The 25716-nt window shown below is 42.7% G+C and overlaps 1 protein-coding gene across 1 annotated transcript in view; it reads right to left on the reverse strand.

Annotated features, from left to right (window-relative positions):
- The window catches only part of DKK2 (dickkopf WNT signaling pathway inhibitor 2), an 80914-nt gene extending 55403 nt beyond the window's left edge, over positions 1 to 25511 (reverse strand). The window contains exon 1 of the mRNA XM_069978442.1: positions 24716 to 25511. Within this exon, the coding sequence (XP_069834543.1) occupies positions 24716 to 24934 (219 nt within the window). The 5' untranslated portion in view covers positions 24935 to 25511. The remainder of the gene's footprint in view (positions 1 to 24715) is intronic.
- Between the last annotated feature and the right edge of the window lie 205 nt (positions 25512 to 25716).

Here is a 25716-nt window from a genome sequence, read left to right on the forward strand (position 1 = left end):
TTTAGTGGACGGGATCTTTATCAAATTCTAGCATTAGTGCATAACAATTGAAATTGCCCTCAATGACGCCTTCTAATATCTGTTGACCATGCTATCTGATGTCCTGCCCAATGACTGCTTTATATGCAATCTTTAGAGCTTGAAACCACAACATCAAATGTTAAAATTGGCTTCTACTGTTGGCATTTTGTCTGTATTAGCACCATTTAATATTGTTTTTTATGACTTGCTAAGAAAAAGTGAAGCCTAAAATTTGAACTGAAGTTGGAACAGCAAATCAAACATTTTTACAAGAGATGGAGTCAGAGTGTAGCTTAAAGTTGTCAAAAAGTTGATGCAATGAAAAACTATATCTTTTGTATAATTATTCTTTAATCTGTGACGCCAAATACTAGGGGGTACTTAAAGGGGAAGTCTGGGGGGGGAAGATTCATTTTTTTAGCAAGTGCGGAGGAGGATAAATAACCTGCTCTTACCTTCCCCCCCTCCAGCATTGGTGTCTGCATACCGCTGTTCAGGTCCTCGGGTCCCTGGTCATTTCCTGGTCTGATTAGGGACGTGGGTCGTGACTTGTGAGGTCCGCTCAGTCAGTCAGCGGCTGAGTTGGGACCCCACTACGGACGCTGACTGGCTAAGCGGGTCTCACACGTCACATCCCGGGTCCCCGCTCAGACTAGGAAGTGTCCAGGGACCAGAGCAGCGGTATGTAGCCACCAGTGTTGGAACAGGGGGGGTAAGAACACTTTATTTCTTTTATCCTCCCCAGCACTATAATACAACAAAATAATGTGAAAACTTAAGCTGAATAATGCATGTAAAGGTCATCATGTGATTTTGGATGTCAACCTGTAGGGCTGGGCCAGCATGGACAAAAAGGAGCAGCGTCCACCCCGTCAGCATGCATGTGTAGGGGAGGTCCCGTCCCCAAAACACTGCGCGGCAGAGGGGAGAAACTCCAGCTCTGGTGAACGCACACCATGAAAGCCCTATTAGTCATCCCGATGTACTGAGTGCATGATCAATAAACTAAATATGAAGACAACAGAACTGTGTGTCAATCTCTGGTTTCTGCTATGATATATGGATAAGTGATTACGTGCTCCAGATAGACATTTCAATGCATCTTCTATACCACAGCCAACCAAATTGTGAAGATTCTTGTAAGCAGAGTCTAGTCTAGTTGGACTGAGAACTCCTTTGTAAATCCATAACTGATAGCAACTAAGCTATATATCCCTACTCAAGTCAAAAGACAAGGGGGAACTACCTGCGCCTGGAGAAAAAGAGGTTCAATACTCCGGAGGCGACAAGCCTTCTTTACCATGAGAATGATGAATCTGTGGAACAGGCTACCCCAGGATCTGGTCACAGCAAAAAAACAGTGAAGGGCTTCAAAACAGGCCTAGACAAGTTCTTAGACCAAAATAACATAAATGCATATTTATAGAATGTAGAATTTATCCATCCCCCTTCCCTCTATCCATCCCCTCCATGGTTGAACTTGATGAACATGTGTCTTTTTTCAACCACACTATATAACTATGTAAAGTGCCTTGAAGCCATATTCTTCAGTTAACCTGCTAGTCTTATTGACCTTAATGGAAAACATGCACTTTACTGCACCCAGCCAGCTCTGCACTACACCAGCTTTGCTGCCCCAGGTGGTCACAACAAGTGCTCAAAGTGCTGTCGAACTGTTTGTTGACTTCCTTGTTCACCCTTTCCCCTGTTCCCTGTTCACAGGCCAGAAACACAACTGTCACTTTACATTTTGTTTTCACACTTGAAAGTGGATCAGAATAACAACTAAATTTGGCGTGAAACCACCCGTTTCATTAATGGTATAGGGATTCTTTCATGAAATGGTCACATGTCACACAATTCTAATTTCCTAGTGGGCTGTCGATTTTTTTTTTTCTTTACGAGGTTGGTAGACAATAAAGATGTAAAAATAAAAAATATAACAAATTGTAGTGTCATAACTGTCCTATGGACTGCAAGAGACTTAGAAAACATCACAGAAAAAAAATAAATTGGCCATATGAGTACAACACCATTCCCAAGTCTTGTAGGAAATTCCCATATCCCGTTAATAAAAAGCTTCCTTCAATGTGTATGCTGTCAAATTTTAGCAGGTGGACATGAGAGATGGTATCCCAAGAACATTATAGGCTTCCAGCTGACTTTGATTACAGTTATGTGAGAAGTTGATATTTTCAGGGTGGAATTTAGGATCGAGCAGGTGTTGGATTCATCAACCTTCCTTTTTTTTTTTCAATCAAACTTTTACTTTGGCCTGAAGCCAAACATGACATATGATAGAAACTATTACTTGGGTGTAGTAGATCATTAATAGAACTGTTCCTCTCCTTTATTTACCCCTAAACATTTGCTCTTTTATGATCATCGTTTTGTATTGTGGTCAAATAAATGCTTCTGTGGTCATATAAATGCTTCTGGAGTGAAATCTCTCTGTACGGAGGGAGTCTGACAGAGCCGACACAGTAATGCATGGAGACTGCACTGCTCTATATGGCTCCATAGTGAAGAAGCTGTTCATATTCTTACCACTGTCATTAGATCTTGAAAATACTAAGGATTTTTTTTATGGCTTATTCCGTGATTTTTGTAGTATATATAGTACGTGTAAAAAGTTTGACCATGTCTGACAGAATGTTGGATTCTCAAGACATTTTGTGCTAAAGACTAGAGATGACCACAACATAAGTATGGTCGATTCCAATTGTTCGTCATTTGAATATCAGTGAATGCAGCCCTATGGGGTCCAAGAAAACATGCATAGAGCTGTAGGCTATTTCCATGTTTTCCAGTACTCCCTAGAGCTGCACGAAACTTTTGCAGCCGAGGGGAGTCAAAGGCCAAACAATTGGTCTTGAGCATGCTTGACTTGCGTTCATCTGTACTAAAGACCGGTGTCTTAAAGGGTTTGGCCACCTTTAATCGATGTTTTCCTAACTGTATTAAGTAAGTAAAAGAGACACTAACACATAAGTAATGTGTTGGCTACTAACTAGAGATGAGCGAATCGGGTTTGAGTCGATCCGAACCCGAACGTTCGGCATTTGATTAGCTAGGGCTGCTGAACTTGAATAAAGGTTGTCTGGAAAACATGGATACAGCCAATGACTATATCCATGATTTCCACATAGCCTTAGGGCTTTATCCAACTTCAGCAGCCACCGCTAATCAAATGCCGAAAGTTCGGGTTCGGATGGACTCCAGCATGCTCCAGGTTCGCTCATCTCTACTACTAACTCATTCTCCATACTGATGTAGCTCCACCAACGAGACTGCTTTGACCAGTTAAAGGGCAGGCACACTTCTATGCATGCCCACAATATACTGCCATACATTAATATGGCAGTATATTGTAATGAAACAAAATCTTGTTGTGGGAACTATAAATATTTTCAGGTCAAACCCAGCTTGGGTCTTGGATCTACCTGTGGAAATCCATATTATGGCTAGAACAGTTAAACTAAGCCAAGAAATAGAGAAAAATTACAATCAATGAAATGTAGATCAGTCAATATGACAAAAGTGCAGTGGAAAACCCATAACACGCTATGATAAAACAGGTCCTGAGGGTCACCACAGGACAGACAGACCGACAACTAGCTCTTTTGCACATGAGAACTACATTACAGTCAGAAGCCCCAGAAATTTACAATTCCTCATATTAGAGTTCAATTGAATGCTTCAACCAAACCACTGCCAAATGTCTATGCCAAGGAAAATAGGTAGTGGACATGACACCAGTGGAAACTATGGTGGTCCAAATTTGAGATTTTTTTTAAAATACATTTGTTGTGTCTTTGGTAGACAGAGAAACAAACCATTATGAATAGATGATGTCTGGACATGAGGTTTCCACAGTGAAGCAACTTACCAACTAACAAGGCTACCATAGCATTCTGCAGCAAGACATCATTCAGGCTTCTGGCATGCACTAGTAGGTATTATTTGTCTTACCATAGCAAAGTGGCCCAAAAAACACCAAGCTATGTGATTAAAAAAAAAAAGCAGAGTGATAAAGTACTTATGCCCTGGCCTTCAAGCTTCTTTGACCTAAACACATTAGAGCTGTCTCTGGATGAGTTGTCTCTGAGAAGCATCTGGATAGTGCTAAGTGTACATGGAAAATCTTTGAAGACTCTTGAAACAGCATCCCTGGTGGTCACCTGTGCCAATCTGTTATTAGGGCAAAAGGTTACTTTAAGGATTGAAGAATCTATGACGGCCATAGTATAGTTCTCAGTTCTAAGAATTTAAGGAATTGCCCTTAATTCTTTTTTTTTCCCCCCAGAAAAACAACACTTAGCAGTAGCAGATGTGGCAAGAACCATTAGCTAACCATTGCGGCATACATAAGCACATCCGGTAGCATAGTCGCAGATGATTGTGGGGGCATTCAAACTTTTTATTTGGTCAGTATTTTTAGACAAAAACCAGAAGTGAGTCCAGAAAACAGGAAAAAAAAGTTTTTCTCTGTGTTGGTTCTACTTCTGGTTTTGGCTAAAAAAAAAAAAGAAAGAAAGAAAGAAACAACAAAACTCACCAAATACCTAACAAAACTGCCTTATATATATGAGTGTGTGTGTATATATATATATATATATATATATATATATATATATATATATATACACCCCAATTTCAAACAGCATGTTACAGGATGGCCTTGAACAATAAGCTGTTTGTTAGTGATGAGCGAATACTGTTCTATCGAATAGATGTTCGATCGAATAGTAAGGTATTCGATCGAATATTGTCAAATAGTTCGCAGAATATTCCCCAGCTTCCGGTTCTTACCTCGAATAGATCGAATAGATATTTTTCAATAACCGAATACTTGTTCCCATAGACTTTAATGGGATCGAATATTCGATCGAATATTCCTATATTTGGGAGATATTCGTACGAATATCGAATATTCGAATATTTCACTATTCGCTCATCACTGCTGCTTGTATCTAAGGTCAGTTTGAAAAGCCCGATGTCCTACGTGTCAAATTGTGCATCCTACATGAGAGCCCAGCTAAAGTGGGCTCCTTATAGCAGAATACTTCAGACTTCAGACAAATGTTGTCTCTTTTCAGTCTCTCCTCAGACACCAATATATGGTCTTTACTTAGGAGATGGAATTGAATCGTCTGTGAGGTGGTTCATGTAATATCAAACACCAAAAAGAAAGCTACAAGAGCCTGATTCTGGATTACATGCCAATTATTCCCGAATCACAGTACAGCTCCTTTCTTCTTTAGAAACCTGATAACAGAAGAATCCAGACATACGCACATTATGGTCCACATGTTCTATGTCACTTATTGTGCGCCCTCTAGTGGGGATTATGAAAAATATCACTACCAGACGAACAAAACTTCTAATATCGAGCACCTAGAATAATAAAAGGTAGGAACAGCATGTAATAACTTCCTGTAAATGTAACCTGGCTCCTCTGTAATGAAATGTAAAAATGGTTATTTGTTATATGACATAAATTATGTACAGCAAAGGCAGTTTTATTTGCCCTTTTAAAGCACTTAGAATCAAGTCATTCATAGGTCACACGTGTTGGTAATAGGCTATGGCTGCCACATGGGATGGTCATTGCAACCAGCACCTAGAGTCGCTACTTTAAGAAGCATGAAGTCCAGGTGCCAGCTGCAAATATCTGGGAATCTAAAATGCTAGTGGTTAGCGAGCGCTCGAGATTTCCCAATAATTGCAGCCCGCACCTGGTCTTTATGCTTCTTAAAGAGGCAAGTTAATTTTTTTTTTTATTTATATTCTCCATCTATGTAAAGCAAACATCAGAACAATAGTGTAAAAACAATGCCACAATTGCCATTTTTATTCATCATCCCCAAACCCTGGGAAAAAAAGGAATAAAAAGTAGAATTTATGTTATAACAATAACAGCTCATATTGTAAAAACACGCCTTTAGGCTATGTTCACACTGCGTATGAGTCCGGCCGTAGTTCGTACGCCGCCGTACATGTGCGGCTGAAACTACTGGCGTGGGAATAAGCGACATGCAGCCGGATGGGTACGAACCGCGAACATACGCCCGTAGTACAGTTATGCTTCCCTAGCTTTTTTCGTAGCGATCTGAAACAGGTCATTTACTTGGAAATCTTCGCCCAGCCCAATAAAACTCACAGGACCTTTTGGATCGAAAAATCAAGTGTTAATTTGGCTGGAATAAGTACTTTGTACGGGACTGCATGGAAATCTACGGCCGTGAGTTTCAACATTTCCGTCCTCAAACAATGGTCTTGTTCATTTTTCACGGCGCCGTATGTGATCCAGCCGTAAGCTCATACGTAGTGTGCACTGTGCGGGCGTATATCGTATACTTTCCAGCGAACGCATCGACCTCAAAACTACGTGCGTATATTCGCGGTTCGCACTATGGACGGAAACATACGCAGTGTGAACATAGCCTTACACAGTTTCATTGACAGAAAAAATTACTGTGATTAGCTTTTAGAATACGGCAACACAAAATCCAAGTAGTAAACAAAAATTATGCAAAAATACATAAGTAAGTTTGGTATCACTTTACCGTCTGGCTGAATTATTTAAACAGTGAATGTCATCCAAAATTTTGTTATATTACACACCGTATCACCTGAAATTCAATATAATACACGCACTACCTCCTGAATTTTATATTATACGCTACCCCCATAAATCCATTATATTACACACCCACACCCTAAAATTCTTTATAATACACAAAGTTTCCCTAAAATGTATTATAATACACACTGTACACCCAGAAATTCATTATAATACACACTGTACACCCAAAAATGCATTATAATACACCCCAAACACCCTAAAATTCATAATTATACACACCATACACCCTGGAATTCTTTATAATACCTACCAACACTTTAAACTAATTATATTATAAACCACACACTGAAACATAATATAGATTGGGCCGCTTGAAATGTATCATAGTATAGGCTGGGCCCCTTGTTTTTCATTATAACACACACTTTACTTTTTGCAGTGATAGTGAATGTTCTCCATCTGTTCCCCAATGGGATAATGCTGCAGTATTTAAGCACAGCTGCTGTGAAAAGAAAAGTGTGTGCAAATACAAGACAGGATAAAACCCTACATAAATAATGAAGAGGGTGCACTACTCACCTGAGCACTCACAGTGGGGAGGTATTGCCTCCATACAGCTATTGAACAAAACTCCCTATACACAGAATAATATTACTAAAGATGCCTAAATTATACTACCAAACCATTGTCATTATCTTTACCACCACAGATCATATAGACCCTAAAAAAGATTACAGTACAGTTACATCCAGTGACTCATTGAGGGCGTCTTCCCTGGTTGGAGTCATTCACTTTCCCTTTTCTGCTCCATTTTGACCAGACAATGTTTTCCAGCAATGACACATCTGCAGAACCTCTCAGACAAACATCTTAATTTCCCTTTCTTCAGCTCACTCCCTACCTTTCCGCACATATATTGTGCCAAATGGTAATAAAGCCTGCTTTGATGTCTCGCACAGTAAAGTGGATAGGTAAGTGAGTTGAGAGGAGAAGTAGCCCCTCTCCCACTGTGGTAGCCCCTATCCCCATTAGGTAGGTAGCAGTTAGTTTTCCAATTTGGTAGACGCCTCCTGTAGGTAGTTTCCTTAATGAAGTAGGTCTCCTGTATATAATTTCCTCTATTAGCCAGGTCTCCCCGATATGTAATTTTCCCCAGTAGCCAGGTACTCTCTGTAGGACATTTCCTTTATTAGCCAAGTACCCCTTGTAGGCAGTCTCCCAACTAGCCAGGTCCCCCTTGTAGATGGTATTCCCAGTAGTAAGCCCCCTTGTAAATAGCATCTCCAGTAGTCACCTTCTCCCATAGGTTGTATCTCCAGTAGTCAGGTCCCCCTGTAGATAGTCTCCCCAGTAGCCAGGTCCCCTCCTGTAAGCAGTATCCCCAGTAGCTAGTTCCCCCTGTCGTTGATCTCTCGAGTTGCCAGGTTCTTCCTGTAGGCAGGGCCGTATTTACCACTAGGCACCCGTGGTCCGGTGCCTAAGGCAGCACCTTGCAGAGGGGCAGCACCAGGGAGCAGGGGGACAGAAAAAACTAATTTTTTTGTTTTTATTTTTTTTAGTTTCCCTCCTCCCGTTCAGACTTGCCAGTAAATCTGGTGTCTTTTCCAGGGGGGTGGGGGGTATGGTGGTATTGGTCAGGTCTGGTATCGCCAATAGGTGCGTGTAGATGGGGCGTCTTCAGGTTTAGTGCCTAGGGCAGCAGCAGCTGTTAATACAGCCCTGCCTGTAGGTAGTCTCCTTGGTATCTAGGTCCCTCCTTGTAGGTAGTATACCTAGTAGCCAGGTTCCCCCTTACCATACTCACCTACCTTTCTTTCTTTGCCGCTCTTGCAGAGGGTATAGGAGTGATCACCATTTGCACCTCTGTCAGAGCTGAAAAGGAGGGGGGAGGACTTTGTGTGCTACTAGGCAAAATAAGAAGCGCACAGAAGCACAATATATGTCTATTAGAGAGGAGAGCGAACCTCGAGCATGCTGGAGTCCATCCGAACCTGAACTTTCGGCATTTGATTAGCGGTGGCTGCTGAACTTGGATAAAGCCCTAAGGCTATGTGGAAAACATGGATATAGTCAATGGCTGTATCCATGTTTTCCAGAAAACCTTAGAGCTTTATCCAACTTCAGCAGCCCCAACTAATCAAATACCGAACGTTCAGGTTCGGATGGACTCGAACCCAAACCCGTTTCGCTCATCTCTAATGTCTATACAATAGAAAGTCTTATGTAGGGTTTTATGGAACTTATCGGAATGTACCACCAGCAAATTGCTGTTTTATTTTTTACATGAATAGACTGGCAACAACGCTGCAGGGATGCCGGTGCTGTTGTCCTCTGGTGGCGGCTTACCTCTCTAATGTCAAAAGGCTCAGGTAGTTGGAATACAACAGTCCTGATTCTTCTCTTCTCCAGCATCTCCTGTGTGGAGATATTGGGCTGATTATCGTTCTGTTTAATAGAGACAACGATCAGCCGATGACAAACATTATTGGTTATTATTTGGGTTCAGACCTAAAATCATCAGCCGTCGACCACGCATCGCTTCCCGGAGCCATCGCCCTATAGCTTTAAAGTGGTCTCTGCTTTTAAGCTACAGAACGATGGCTCCAGGAAACCAGCAGAGGGCAGGAGAAGACCGGGAACTGTAGAGAGGTAATGTATAACAGTTTAGAGCAAGGGCTGCACGGACATCGCTAATGATGTCTGCGCAGCCCTTGCCAAACGATCATCAAGCTGTGTAATAGGCTCAGTAAATGAACGTTGATCTAGCAGATCGCACTCGTTTACATTATTGATCAGGCTGCCATCAGTCATCTAATAGGACCCTAAGTGAATGTATAAGACTAAGACAAGACTAAGACTAAGGCAAAGAATTTTTTGTCTTTGGGGGCATAAAAATAAAAGGCTTATAATGGCTCTATAAGTAATAAAACATTTACTAGGAGGCATTTCATTCCCTGTTGTACCTCCGAAGACCATTTTGCAGAGAACAATGATCAGCCTATGTGAAAGGTCCAGCAGAAGGCGCGGGCGGCTCACCAGAGACGAGTCCGATGCCCAGTCATTCTGCTCCAGTCATTCTCTATGGGCGCTGGACTCAGCTCTGATGAGCCCACGTGGCTTCAGATGGGGATTTCTCTGCGACGGGACGGCGTCCGGGACTTTGAGGAAGGTGTAAATATAAGGGGCTCCACCGGGGGGTCGGGCGGGCTTCACCCCAGCAGCTGGGGCGACAGGTTCCCTTTAATCCCTTTCTCCTGCCCAGTGACGCCCCAGACAGCAGATGCAACCGCCATTTTGTTTTTGTGAACTTCCTTAACAAATTGACGGGAATTCGCTTGGCACAAGTAAATAAATTGACAGCAAGATTCGCAGCAAATCTTGATTCGCCATCTTCGCTTTGCTCATCTCTCATGGTAATGTATAAAGTGCTGGTCTCCTTCAGTTGTATACAAGCAGAATGCATCCCCCGTGTTGGTGGGGTTGTATATATCACTGGTTATTTAATTAGGGCTCATCTACAGGTATTGAAAACTCAGTTTTTCCTACCGACTGTCCTTATCCACAGGCCTGAAAAGCAATGAATCAACTCTGACTATAGTCTAGTATCTGAAATCCCTTCTGCTGCGTCCCCTCCTTTGCTTCCTAACAGATGTGTGATTGTTACACAATTTTTGTTTTATGATCTTATGAGCAATTGAGGGGATAATAAATCTTCCATAAGTTCAGCTGCACACGTCAAACAGGTGTTCATGGTTTCCCCAAATTCTGTATGTCAACAATAGCAGACTTCTACAGTTGTTAGAACACAGCGTATTTCAATGGCGGACTCTCACAGGCGGCTAATAGAGCTAATAGAAATATAAAGCCAAAAATGAAGCCTTTTCAAGGACTTATGGTCGATTTGCAAATAAAGTTTTATTAATGAAGAGGTTTTCTGAAAATCAGTAGTCGGTGCTCCTTTTCTTTAGTACAGAGAACTCATCCTCCCTTCCCTTGCAATATTATTATGTCACCTGAAAAGTCGCTGTACATAGTTTACATGGGTCGGACCTTTTGTGGTGCCAAGATTTTATACATCATGTGTAAAATCTTGGCATCACTAGGGGGTCCAACCCATATACAGCTGTATACAGTTCCTATGTAGGTTAATAGGAAGTATACAGCTGCATATGGACCAGACACCCCAGTAGCGTCCTCAGCTGCCAAGAATTCTGTGACTTTTTCCAGTCTATACCACATCATGTACATTTAAAGAGATAGGGGGAGATTTATCAAACTTGGTGTAAAGGGAAACTGGCTCTGTTGCCCCTAGCAACCAATCAGATTCCACTTTTAATTCCTCACAGATCCTTTGGTAAATGAAAGGTGAAATCTGATTGGTTGCTAGGGGCAACTGAGACAGTTTTACTTTACACCATGTTTGATAAATCTCCTCCATAATCTCAAAACTGTGGGGGAGATTTATCAAACATGGTGTACAGTGAAACTGGCTCAGTTGCCCCTAGCAACCAATCAGATTTCACCTTTCATTTTCCAAAGAGTCTGCGAGGAATGAAAGGTGGAATCTGATTGGTTGCTAGGGGCCAGTGGCGGATTAAATGTACCCTGGTCCCCGGGCTGTCCACCCAACCTGGGCCCCCCCCGTCAATCCGCCCACATTATACTCCGCTACTGCCCCCCACGCAGGGGTGATTCTAGCCTCTCTGCTGCCCGAGGCGAACTATAGAATGACGCCCCCCCCCCCCCCCGTCAATCCGCCCACATTATAATCCACTACTGCCTCCCCCACTGCTGTCCCCAATAAACATAATGTTTGGTCCCTTGCTGCACAGAGGATGTCAGGAGAGGAGGGGGCTGACTTTATAGGAGAGGTCCCAGCAGCACAGAGGATGTCAGGAGAGGAGGGGGCTAATCCTATAGGAGAGGTCCCAGCAGCACAGAGGATGTCAGGAGATGAGGGTGCTAATCCTATAGGAGAGGTCCCAGCAGCACAGAGGATGTCAGGAGAGGAGGGTGCTAATCCTATAGGAGAAGTCCCAGCAGCACAGAGGATGTCAGGAGAGGAGGGTGCTGATCTTTTAGGAGATGGTCCCCCTCTTCCCCCCTTATAGATGGTCCCCCTCTTCCCCCCCTTATAGATGGTCCCCCTCCCCCCCTTATACATGGTCCCCCTCTCCCCCCTCCCTTATAGATGGTCCCCCTCTTCCCTCTCCCCCTCCCTTATAGATGGTCACCCTCCCCCCTATAGATAGTCCCCCTCTTCCCCCCCCTTATAGACGGTCCCCCTCCCTTATAGATGGTCCCCCCTTATAGATGGTCCCCCTCTTTCCCCCCTCCCTTATAGATGGCCCCCCCTTATAGATGGTCCCCCTCTTTCCCCCCTCCCTTATAGATGGTCCCCTTCCCCCCCCCCTATAGATGGTCCCCCTCTTCCCTCTCCCCCTCCCTTATAGATGGTCCCCCCCCTTATAGATCGTCCCCCTCCCTTATAGATGGTCCCCCTCTTTCCCCCCTCCCTTATAGATGGTCCCCTTCCCCCCCTATAGATAGTCCCCCTCTTCCCTCTCCCCCTCCCTTATAGATGCCCCCCCCCCTTATAGATGGCCCCCCCTTATAGATGGTCCCCCTCTTTCCCCCCTCACTTATAGATGGCCCCCCCCTTATAGATGGTCCCCCTCTTTCCCCCCTCCCTTATAGATGGTCCCCCTCTTCCCTCTCCCTTATAGATGGTCCCCCCCCTTATAGATCGTCCCCCTCCCTTATAGATGGTCCCCCTCTTTCCCCCCTCCCTTATAGATGGTCCCCTTCCCCCCCCCTATAGATAGTCCCCCTCTTCCCTCTCCCCCTCCCTTATAGATCGTCCCCCCCCTTATAGATGGTCCCCCTCTTTCCCCCCTCCCTTATAGATGGTCCCCTTCTCCCCCCTATAGATAGTCCCCCTCTTCCCTCTCCCCCTCCCTTATAGATGGTTTCCCCTTATAGATCGTCCCCCTCTTCCCCCCCTCCCTTATAGATCGTCCCCCTCTTTCCCCCCTCCCTTATAGATCGTCCCCCTCTTTCCCCCCTCCCTTATAGATGGTCCCCCTCTCCCCCCCCCCCCCCCTGCACAGCAGATAAAACAAAAAACAGCACACAACTCACCTGCCCTCCGTTCCCCCGTCGAGCCTCTCTGGTCTGGTCCCGGGTGATGCGCGGCTGCCGGAGGTGTCCCGTCCTGTCCCCGGCAGCGCGCGCATCACAGATCTCCCCATGCGCCTGCGGCTGTGACTTCCGGCGCACGGGGAGCTCTCTGATGCGCGCGCTGCCGGGGACAGGACGGGACACCTCCGGCAGCCGCGCATCACCCGGGGGACTAAAGGCTGCATTCCCACGTTCCGTGATCCTGACGGATCACGGACGTGGAATGCATGTACTGGAGCCCCCCCGCCCCCGGGCAGTATCTGTAATGAGATGCTGTGAGCGGGGGGGGACTGTATTCATAAGCGCCGCGCTGTAGTATCAGCACGGCGCGGCTGATTTAGTACAGCGCGGCGCTTATGAATACAGTCCCCCCCGCTCACAGCATCTCATTACAGATACTGCCCGGGGGCGGGGGGGCTCCAGTACATGGTACAGTCAGTGGCGGATTATAATGTGGGCGGCCGCCGAACCGCTCATATTATAATCTGCCACTGAATGCCGCCCCCATGGTGACAGCTAGTGGCGCCGCCTGAGGCAGACGATTCAGGTCGCCTCATGATTGCGGCGCCCCTGCCCCCACGCTGTCCCCAATAAACACTGCCTGCCTCCCCTCCCTGCTGGCCCCAATAAACATAATGTTTGGTCCCTTGCTGCTCCCAGTAAGCATTGTCCACCCCACCTCCACTGCCCCCAATAAACATACTGCCACCTGGTTTCAGGGGAGGAGGGAGCTGATCTTATAGGGGAGGTCGCAGGGTCACAGCAGCACAAAGGATGTCATGAGTGGAGGGTGCTGATTTTATAGGGGAGGTCACAGCAGCACAGAGGATATCAGGAGAGGAGGGTGCTGATCTTATAGGGGAGGTCACAGCAGCACAGAGGATGTCAGGAGAGGAGGGTGCTGATCTTATAGGGGAGGTCACAGCAGCACAGAGGATGTCAGGAGAGGAGGGTGCTAATCCTATAGGAGAGGTCCCAGCAACACAGAGGATGTCAGGAGAGGAGGGTGCTAATCCTATAGGAGAGGTCCCAGCAGCACAGAGGATGTCAGGAGAGGAGGGTGCTGATCTTATAGGGGAGGTCACAGCAGCACAGAGGATGTCAGGAGAGGAGGGTGCTAATCCTATAGGAGATGGTCCCCCTCTTCCCCCCTTATAGATGGTCACCCTCTTCCCCCCTTATAGATGGTCACCCTCTTCCCTCCTTATAGATGGTCCCCCTCTTCCCCCCTTATAGATGGTACCCCTCTCCCCCCCCTTATAGATGGTATCCCTCTCCACCCCAACTTATAGATGGTACCCCTTCCCCCCCCCTTCTAGATGGTCCCCCTCTTCCCCCCCTTATAGATGGTACCCCTCTTCCCCCCCTTATAGATGGTCCCCCTTTCCCCCCTTATAGATGGTCCCCCTCTTCCCCCGTATAGATGGTCCCCCTCTTCCCCCCCTTATACCCTTATAGATGGTCCCCCTCTTCCCCCTTATAGATGGTTCCCCTCTCCCCCCCTCTTATAGATGGTCCCTCTCTTTTCCCCCCTTATATATGGTCCCCCTCTCCCCCCCCTCTTATAGATGGTCCCCTCCCCCCCCACTCTTATAGATGGTCTTCCTCCTCTTATAGATGGTCCCCCTCCCCCCCTCTTATAGATGGTCCCCCTCCCCCCCTCTTATAGATGGTCCCCCTCCCCCCCCTCATAGATGGTCCCCGTCCCCCCCTCTTATAGATGGTCCCCCTCCCCCCTCTTATAGATGGTCCCCCTCCCATAGATGGTCCCCCTCCCCCCCTCTTATAGATGGTCCCCCCCCCCTCCTCCCTCCGTGAGGCAGATTTAAAAAAACAAACAAAACAAAGAAAACTCACCTTACAACCCGTTCCCCCGTCGATCCTCTCCTGTCCTGCAGGCTCCGTCCTATCCCCCGGCAGCGCGCGCATCACAGAGCTCCCTGTGCGCCATAAGTCACAGCAGCAAGCGCACGGGGAGCTGTCTGATGCGCGCGCTGCCAGGGATAGGACGGGACACCTCCGGCAGCCAAACATCAGCCGGGGACAGTAAGAGCAGGACTCTTGTGACCGCAAGCAAAACAATGCTTGGGGTCACAAGAGCCTGCAGTGGCGAGGGGGGGCCGGGCGGCAGCAGCATTATAATGTGGGCGGCGTGGCATGGGCCCCCCGGAGCCTCGGGCCCCGGGCGGCTGCCCAAACCGCCCACATTATAATCCGCCACTGCTAGGGGAAACTGAGCCAGTTTCACTTTACACCATGTTTGATAAATCTCCCCCAGGATGTTTGATTCATGGCCTGTTTGCAAGGCATAGACGTAACTCACGAGTAGCACAGTTTAGGGGGCCCAGCAGCTACAGTCAGCTCTAGTGGTGGATGCAGATCCCAGGAAGACTATGGGAGTAGGCAAAGATGTATAAGCAAATAATCATGTTGTTAAAGGGGTACTCTGGCGAAAATCTTTTTCTTTTAAATCAACTGGTTTCAGAAAGTTATATAGATTTGTAATTTACTTCTATTTAAACATCTCAAGTCTTTCAGTACTTATCAGCTGCTGTATGTCACACAGGAAATGGTATTTTCTTTTCAGTCTGACACAGTGCTCTCTGCTGCCCCATAGAAAACCTCTCCTGCTCTGGACAGAGATGGGAGCAAAGAGCACTGTGTCAGACTGAAAAGAAAACACCACTTCCTGCATGGAATACAGCAGCTGATAAGTATGGGAAGACTTGAGATTTTTAAATAGAAGTAAATTACAAATCTGTATAACTTTCTTAAACCAGCTGATTTGAAAGAAAAAGGTTTTCGCCGGAGTACCCCTTTAATGTTACTTGCTAATATGGGTGGTCAATCTATAGTAGGGCCCCGTGCTGTTTTATTTTATACCACTCAATTTTCAGCCTATGATGAAGTAACTGCATACATGATATCACTTTATAGGATAGAAGAATCCCTTTAAATATGCAGATTCTTGCGTAAATTGGTGCGTTACAAATGAATCATTTTCTAATAAGTATATTTATTTAATTGATTTGTAAAGAGATCTGCCTGGGTATTGTTCTCTTTGTCACATCTGACAATGCATTGTGTTCTAATAGGTGTGCACCTTAAGACGCCTGGTCCAGGCAGCTTCCCAGTGCCTGCTGAGTGCCAATCAAGGTCTCCTATTGAAACAGATGCAATGTGTCCCAGTGTTTATAGTTCTCAGGAGAAGAATGCATTGAAGGTGCTAATAATGTCTGCCTGGACGTAATCTATCCGTTTGCCTATTCATCATTGGCAAAATCATGTTTTAGACCTGAACACCTCTTAGATTTCCTCTTTTTTTCCCCCAAACCCTCTTTTCTTCCTATTAGCCCTGAAGCAAAATACCTGATCCTGATAGTTTTAAATGTCACGTCTCCACTTGGTTCTCACTGATATATTTCTATCAAGGAGAATGACGGTGTACTGTTTACTGGAGGAGTGTCTCCTGGGAATGCGTCTGAGATGGTTCGAGAAGGAAAATGGTTAATATAGTATTTCTTTTTTTTTCGCCTAATAATAGGCAGTAGCTCTAACCCAGACAAAGAGACAAAACTTGTAATCTGACTTTGTCATTCTATTTATTCTCTTCCTCATAATGGAAGTTTTCCCTTCGTCAATGAAATACGTAATCCTACTCCGACAATATTTCAGTGAATAAATAGAGAGTCGGTCGGTGGTGTTAGAGTCTAGATTTTTTAATTTCTTTTTGTAATTATTGTTAAGCAGGCTGTTTACTAAAAGTAAGCTGCCCCCCAACAAGGTCTGGCTAATGTTGGGGGCGGGGGGGGGGGTCTTGTATTGACTTCCTGACTCTAATCTAAGGATCTTGTTGCCTTTCTGTCTACACAAGTTGGGGGTTCTTATAGTAGTAATGGTGTTGTTAAGTGCAGTTATGGTAGCAGGTCTGTTCCACGACAGACACTAACACCTCTAATTTGACTCCATTGACTTAAAAGGGAAAGTCCAGCGCTGGGCAAAAAAATTATTCCGGGCTGGGGGTGGGGCAACATAAAAAATCTGTCCTAGTGCCCGCTCAATACCACATCCAGCTCTTGCCCCCACGGCTGTCTTCTTAGCTCCCCTCCGGCTACATCATGATCAAGTTGGGTATCTCTCCTGCTCAGCCAACCAGTTATTGGTGCCGGACACCGCAGCAGTCACTGATTGGTTGGGCATGCTAAATCCCACCCACTTGTGATGTTCAACCCAGATCGTGATGGAGATGCGGACACCTGGCAGAGTATGGGAGCCCGGTGATGCGGAACAATGAGGGCATGAGGACAGGTGAGCATTTTTAAAAAAAAAATCCTCCCACTCCCTGCCCTGAACCCCCCCCCCCCCCCCCCCCCACCACCTCCCCAACTACTGTTAATTGAGTCCTTTGGGTTTCTGTCTTGGTATACAGCATTTTACCAGACAAACTAGCACAGCATGTTTTACTATTTTATCCCGTATTTTGGATGGAACCCTCAACCCAACTAAACCTCCAATTCAGGTTTTATCCCGGCTTTAAGGCAGGATTGATACGTCCTTTTTAGTCTGTATCATTCGAGCAGCCATTTAAATACTGTATATTGCTGTCTTAGGTTCTATAGAACTCAAACCTTGTTGAACCTTCCAGATTTGATTCCCGATGCCTTCCCGGTACGTGGGGAAGGAGGAGACTGCCAGGGTACCACCTGGAATTCCAGGATTCAACCTAGGTAATAGGCTGTATCCTGGACCCACCCCACACCCCTATTTTCTAGTTTAACAGTTAAAACATAACTTGACATTGACATCTCTACAACACCTAAACAACAAAGGCGCGCATTAGCATTGGATTTTATGTTTTATATCCTCTACTTAATGTACCTGCTATTGCTTGCCTACTTAAATGACTTGTAACCTTATAACTTTACATTGCCTCTATCATACTCTATGCACTATTCCATAAAATGAGTTTGAAAAGAAAAGAAGCCCTGTTGTGATTTTTGCTATAGAGCCAACATTCTTCTTTGTAAATCCATAATATTTTACAACATTTGGACTGAAGGAGCTTCTAATATATGATATTATAGAAAATTCTGTTAGCATGGCGGCTCAGTGGTTAGCACTGTACCCTTTGCCGGGCTGGGGTCCTGGGTATATATCCCAAGGGCAACATCTGCAAAGAGTTTTTATGTTCTCTACGTGTTTGCATGGGTTTTCTCCCAAAACATACAGATTGTGAGTCCTAATGGGGACAGGGTGGAGATTTATCAAACATGGTGTAAAGTAAAACTGGCTCAGTTGCCTCTAGCAACCAATCAGATTCCACCTTTCATTCCTCACAGACTCTGTGGAAAATGAAAGGTGGAATCTGATTGGTTGCTAGGGGCAACAATGTAAAGTGCGGACCGAACAATCAGTATAAATTTTGGTCCAATCTAAACCCACGTTGTACATTTATAGAGGGAGTAAAGTAAATGTTTTCTTAAATGTCACTCGCCAATTAGTATTAGTGATATAAAAAACCAAAGCAACGATTCAAAGTTAAGAGATAGAGTGCCCACAGGTCCGTAATATGAACTGGAGGGGAGGGGAGGTGCTCCCTTACAGCGACCATGCACCAAATGACTTGTTGAAGTACAGAAATATTTGCCTTGAGTTTGTATATTTTGGGTTAGTCTGTCAGTAAACAATGCAGAAACAGTATTTTCCTGCGTATAACGCTACTTTTTAACCCAGGAAAATCTTCTCAAAAGTCAGGGGTAGTCTTATACGTTGGGTGTCGTCTTATAGGGCGGGTGCTGAAAAACTTCGAAACCGGACTGGAGAATCTGCGGTCGCCGCTTACGGTGGGGGGAGCTAAAAAACGTCTGCATCTCCGCCATGTGCTGCAACCGTATGAAGGGCAGAGCAAGCTGCAGGCATCCGGTGTATGGAAAAAAGTGAAATGGTAGAGTGGCGCTGTGCCCAAAAAAACACACCTCTTTCACCCATCCTACCGGTATTACTGTACCTCCTTCTCTGCCTCTCAGATCTCACTGCTGATTATTTTTAATAAATTTTTATTTGCTGTGCGTTGGAAGAGGGGTAGTCCTATAGGGCGAATATATCCGAAACTCTATATTTTAACTGGAAAAGTTTGGGGTCGTCTTATACGCCCAGTCGTTTTCTACGCCAAAAAATATTGTGCATATATTTATCACTTGTCCATGTTCACATGTTCAGGTTCTAAGACACTGATTTGAAAAGCGCAGAACTCTCAGTCTTAATAAACATTCTCCAGGTATGATCGCAAACTGCATAAAAAAAAAAAATTAACATGGGAATAAATCCTTATTTTAGTGGGTTAAACAAATCTAATCTGCACAACACTGAACCCCTTTCAATCATGATTTCTCATATATATATATATATATATATATATATATATATATATATATATAGTCTATCATGAAAATCATCAGTTTACCAGTCTGCCAAAACGCAACGATTTCGCAGATATAGACGCAGTAGAGATGAGTTGCTCAGCTCCCAATTGCGGAATTTGACAAAGTTCACAAAATGTACAATATGTAAATGTTATTTATGGTTTTCCATAGGATTGCAGATAAATATTCCATATTAAGTCATTACATTCGACAAAAGACACGAGTCCTGCTCCATCTGTAGATGTATGTTTGTAAATGAATATCTCTACCTTCTGCACAATGAATACTAACATATGTAGCTGAGCTGCAGAAGGTTCAAATACACAGTCTCACAATTCTGCTGTCAGATTCCTTTTAAAGTCTTACAATAATGAGTTGAAGTACCATAATTTTGGCTCCAATCCAAAGTAGCCTTCCAGCAGACATTATATGTAATATGACATACGCACAAGTAAAAAAAAAAAAAAAATCCTTAAAATTACAAGCATTACAACATAGCACCAGTCACCCTCTAGATGAATTAACAGTGAAGGTTTAATCATAGCTCATGCATGACTCCAGGAACTCCATACAATTCATACGTAATCTTATAAAGGACAGACCCACGATATAAAAAGGAACAGATTTCTAGAAAATACTTATTCTGACTGTAAAATGAAAATCCAGGAGGTGCATATTTACCATGAATAAATCATAATTCAGAATTTCACATCTTACAGAATCCTGATTAACGCAGGATGTTTTAGCTTTTCATACATTGTAACTATCCCCATCTGTTTGGATTTTCTGGATTAAAGTTCTTGTTGCAGATTTTTTATATTTGTTTTATGCAATTAAGGCTGATGCCGTCCATTAAACAAATCACCAAATTAGGAATAATAAACAAACAGGAACAATAACACAACAAGCTCTAAATGGCAACTTAAAAGGCTCCTATTTGTATGTTCTTTCTAATTTACTATTAGAATATTACATATTTGTTCTGGGTTTTATTTGTATATCCATTGCATATTGGTTCTTTATGTGTCTGTTGTCTATCTATCTATCTATCTATCTATTAGAGATGAGCGAACCTAGAGCATGCTCGAGTCCTTCCGAACCTGAACTTTCGCCATTTGATTAGCGTTGGCTGCTGAAGTTGGATAAAGCCCTAAGGCTATGTGGAAATCATGGATATAGTCATTGGCTGTATCCATGTTTTCCAGACAACCTTAGAGCTTTATCCAAGTTCAGCAGCCCCAGCTAATCAAATGCCGAGCTTTCGGGTTCTGATCGACTCAAACCCGAACCCGGTTTGCTCATCTCTACTATCTATCTATCTATCTATCTATCTATCTATCTATCTATCTTTTAATTAATATATATATATATATCTTACATCATCCATTGATCTATCTACCCATCTCAAATATCTCTATCTATCTATCTATCTATCTATCCATATCTGATCTTCCTGTCCATCTATCACAAATCTTCAGATCTATCTATTGCATATCTATGGATCTATCAAACATTTATCAATTGCATAACTGTCTATCTGTTGTCTATAACTATTTCATATCTTTCTATCTATCTATCTATCTATCTATCTATCTATCTATCTATCTATCTCCTATCTATCTATCTATCTACCTATCTACCTATCTACCTATCTATCTATCTATCTATCTATCTATTATCTATCTATCTATCTATCTATCTATCTATCTCCTATCTATCTATCTATCTATCTATCTATCTATCTATCTCCTATCTATCTATCTATCTATCTATCTATCTATCTATCTATCTATCTATCTATCTCCTGTCTATTTATCTCCTATCTATCTATCTATCTATCTATCTCCTATCTATCTATCTATTTATCTATCTATCTTCTATCTATCTATCTATCTATCTATCTATCTATCTATCTATCTATCTATCTATCTTTTAATATATATATATCTATCTATCTTACATCATCCATTGATCTATCTACCCATCTCAAATATCTCTATCTATCTATCTATCTATCTATCTATCTCCCTATCTATCTATCTATCTATCTATCTCCTATCTATCTATCTATCTATCTATCTATCTATCTATCTATCTCCTATCTATCTATCTATCTATCTATCTATCTATCTATCTCCTATCTATCTATCTCCTATCTATCTATCTATCTATCTATCTATCTATCTTCTATCTATCTATCTTCTATCTATCTATCTCCTATCTATCTATCATCTATCTATCTATCTATCTATCTATCTATCTATCTATCTATCTATCATCTATCTATCTATCTATCTATCTCTCTCCTATCTACGCTTCTTTAATACAATTTTAGCAAGATTTTGAAACATTAGGATGATGTTTTTTTTATATGATCATTTTTTTATCTTGTATATTCACAAGAAGAAAAAAATTCTAAATCTTTGTCGCAGCCATTAGGAGTCAAGTATCAGTGCATGTGAAAGTCTTTGCCTTAGGGATGAAGAAGGGAAAGTTCCTGTAAAGCTATTGCTTATAGTAGAGGTAGTAAAAGTTACAAATTAGCCTTTAATGATGCACAGAACAAATCGTACACATCCATGTGTTCCAGTAACACGCCTATATACAATAAGTGAAGACTCTGGCCATGCGATAGATATTTTTTCCCCATTCGCAGACACATGCATGGAATTAGTGTTGATTTATTTGGATAAATAACATATGTTTATCTGGAACTGCCATATCAGGTAACCTGTCCAACATGTTATTTCAGTTGAAATTATAATGTTCTCTTTTCTGTGACATATTATATGTCACTTATCTTATGATGTGTAGTTCATGTTAGCTCATTTTGAAGGGGGGGGGGGGGGGAGAAAAAAAAAAAAAAACGTGTAAGAGGCATGTTAATAGAAGCCAGATGGCCGCTGTGATAAGATGGGGTGCTGGGAATATCTGTCTAGAATGGCCAGACCTGAAGGGATGAATTCCCTGTCTACACTTCTTATAGAAGAACAGAGGACAGCAATGAGGACAGGCAATGAGACTGCGAAGGCAACCACACAAGTGAGGGTGAGTATGACAACAGCCACGGCACAGCTGTGCAGCATGGATTCAGCAATGGAGTCAGTGTAGCAAGGATTTAAACATGTAGCAGAGCTAAGTTTGTAATGTAGTACAACTCATAATGATGTCATTTTTTTTTCTTTTGCTTTACCATCCTGTAAGGCTATGTTCACACAATGTCAAAAATAGAGAAAAGGCGTCCGATTTTGATATTGAAAAAAACTTCCGTTTTTGCTGCAATTTAACTGACTGCAATGACAATGCATTGAAATCAATGGGAAGACGGATATCCACTGCATTGAATAACGGACGTTTTTACTGCGGACGTCAAAATAATGACCATGATCATTATTTCCGGACGTCTTTTGAAAACAGCGGCCGTTTTTTATTAGTTGTTCACGCGCAGTTTTTCTTTTGTCACCGTTCATTCTCCGTTTTTACTATTGAATTCAATGGACTTTTCAATTAAGCAGCATCCAAAGGCCAATTAGTAATCCCAAACTAAAATAACGTGCAAACACCAGTCATTGCCAGACAGCTAAATAACGTCCGTTATTTTGGACTCCAACTAACGGACGTCATTTTAAACGGAGCTGAAAAAACGTTGTGTGAATATAGCCTAAAAGAGAATCAGTTACGAATGACAAATTCAGCTCTGCTACATCTGTACTGGTAATTACATTTTTTTTAACTTTTTGTGGGTAGATCACATGGCAATAATATTGAAAATACATGAACAATAAAAAGAACATAAAGAAGAAATCGATCTTTTATGGAAATCCTGGACCTGCTCACCAGATGGGATTTTTTAAGACTTGCTTTAATGTCGGGTATTAAAACACAGTAATAACCTGAACATACCTTAGTAGACTAGCTCAGTAAACTCACGTCAGTCTATAACATTCTGGGTATCAATGACATCATGATCGGTAATTGGTGACTGCCAATCTGATAAGTATTTTTTTTTTAAATTATAGGATAGATTGTCTAGTGCCTGCGTTTTACATAGGACTGCAGGTTATCTGCATAGTAAAAGTCATAACCATCTGTGATGTATCAATCTGTATAAATCAATATCACACATTATAAATGCATCCACTACATTATATACCAGAATTATAACCCTTAAAGGGCAACTCCAGTGATTTTTTTTTCTCTTTCAAATCAAGTGCCAGAGATTTGTAATTTCCTTCTATTAAAAAATCTCCCTTTCTCCAGTACTTATCATCTGCTGTATGTCCTGCATATCTGTCTATGACACACAGAAGCTGATAAGTAGTAGAAGACTGGAGATTTTTTAATAGAAGTAAATTACAAATCTCCGGCACTTTCCGACACCGGTTGATTTGAAAGAGAACCTTTTTTTTCGCTGGAGTTGCCCTTTAAATAAATCACATCCATATAGTCTTTATGGGGTCGATTCAACAAGACTGTTATTCGGGATAGGACAAGACGAACATTTTACACCATAAACACTAGAAGACATTGTCCTTGACTTCTAATACTGTAATACCAGCATCCCTTAAACCAAAAACACACAGTAATCCCTGTCTAGAACGTGCATGTCTATGTAGCACCTTAGTACCACACAGCTCTGGAGAACCTGTATATATCACAATGATACTCAACAGCCGATAATATGGGATAGGACAGGATAGGAGAAAACGTAACTTCAGCAAAAGCATCCATCATCTTCACTTAAGTAAAATACCTTCTGTTCTTGCCTATACTGATTATCTATGCTAGGATTATGAGAATTTCTTATGTCATCTTGTACATGGGCAGTAACATTGCTAAGATTATAACTCTAGTGAGATATAACTTTACACGTTTTTAGGCTAGGTTCGCACTATGTAAAAAAAAAACGGCCGTATTTCATAACAATGGCCGTTGTTTTTACATAGTGTGAACCTAGCCTCAATGTTATGATACAGTCAGAGTCCCTAGTGTAACCTATACTAGTCTTTAGGGATGGAAAATGACGTGTATAATTAGAACTGGAATAAATATATATATATATATATATATATATATATACCCAAGAAGTCGCAGCACTTCCATATAGTGAAAAAAACTTATGGTCTCTATTTCATAGTAACAATTTCAGCCAGTGCAACGTTTCTGAAATATATATATATATATATATATATATATATATATATATATATATATAATTTACAAGCATAGATTGTCTTCAGCCTCTGTAAGGATATTCATTACCATGAAAGTTTATTTCTCCTCCACTATTCATCTTTAATACTGTTTTCAATGAAACATATATCAAGTCAATTCTGCAAAACACTATATATATATATATATATATATATATATATATATATATATATATATATATATCAGATAGATTCTACATGGTTCATACTTTGAAATATAAGTGACCATATGCAATACAATACAAGGTCCAGTATACTGCAGTCCTATCATAAAATACATGAAATGTTACCTGGCCGAGGTTCTTCCCTTTCTTGTGGGAAACCCCATGCTGGAAGCTTATAGACCTGTTGGTGGCCAGAGTGGGAGTCTGTACCACTACAATGGACTTGATGGAGTTGACCTTGGATCTGGAAGCATCTAGTTGGGTACTCTCCACCATCAGCACTACAGCCAGTAGAGGTAGAAGACAGCAGCACTCTCCATTCCACCCCAGGAAAACCATGTTCATCCTTCAGCACTGAGTGGAAGTGAAGGAGTAAAGAGCTATGTATGACACAATTCTCCAAATGTCTGAAACAGAAGGCACTACAGGATCTGTTCTTCTCTAGTTTACAATCACACCCAATAACTTTAAACAGTTACTGGAGGAACTGCACATCTGGTCGTTGGAATACATGGGAGTGGAAAATGCAACGCATGCACTGAAAGTCATTAGCATGGAATAACCTCCCGTAAGATTCCCTAGAATCAGGATTTATAGTCGGTTATACACTGGTTATGCCTTCGCTTGTATTCGCTTATAATGCTCCAATTTAGATCATGAATGTTGGGTCCAGCAGCATCCTTAGATCCAGGTGAGCAGCTGTGCAGCTAGGATGCTGCAGGAACACTTCTCCAGTCCCATTCACACAGTCAGCAGAGTTAGCAGTCATGCACACCACCCGATCCCTGTGTAATAAGACACATATAAACATTCCATGGGTTTCCGACTCTTTCTGGCTTCCCCTTTCTCTTTGGTCTTTAATGACCTCAGCTCCTTTCTTTTATAGGTTTCCACAATGGATTTCTCTTTCCCCCCGCCCACATCCAGGAGTGACAAAGCATGAAACTGATCCCCCCCTCCAGCTACTTCTAACATTTGGAAGAAGGAAGAGAGAGGGAGAGATGCCCTCCTGAGAAGTGTATCTGCTCTGAGGTTACATGGACACCTCTCAGTCCTTGCAGACATTAGCAGATCCACATTACGCTCAGACACGTCCTATTGTTCCGTCTTTCCTGCCCGACAAACAA

Source organism: Dendropsophus ebraccatus, chromosome 7 (genome assembly GCF_027789765.1).
Source record: "Dendropsophus ebraccatus isolate aDenEbr1 chromosome 7, aDenEbr1.pat, whole genome shotgun sequence".
NCBI lineage: Eukaryota > Metazoa > Chordata > Amphibia > Anura > Hylidae > Dendropsophus > Dendropsophus ebraccatus.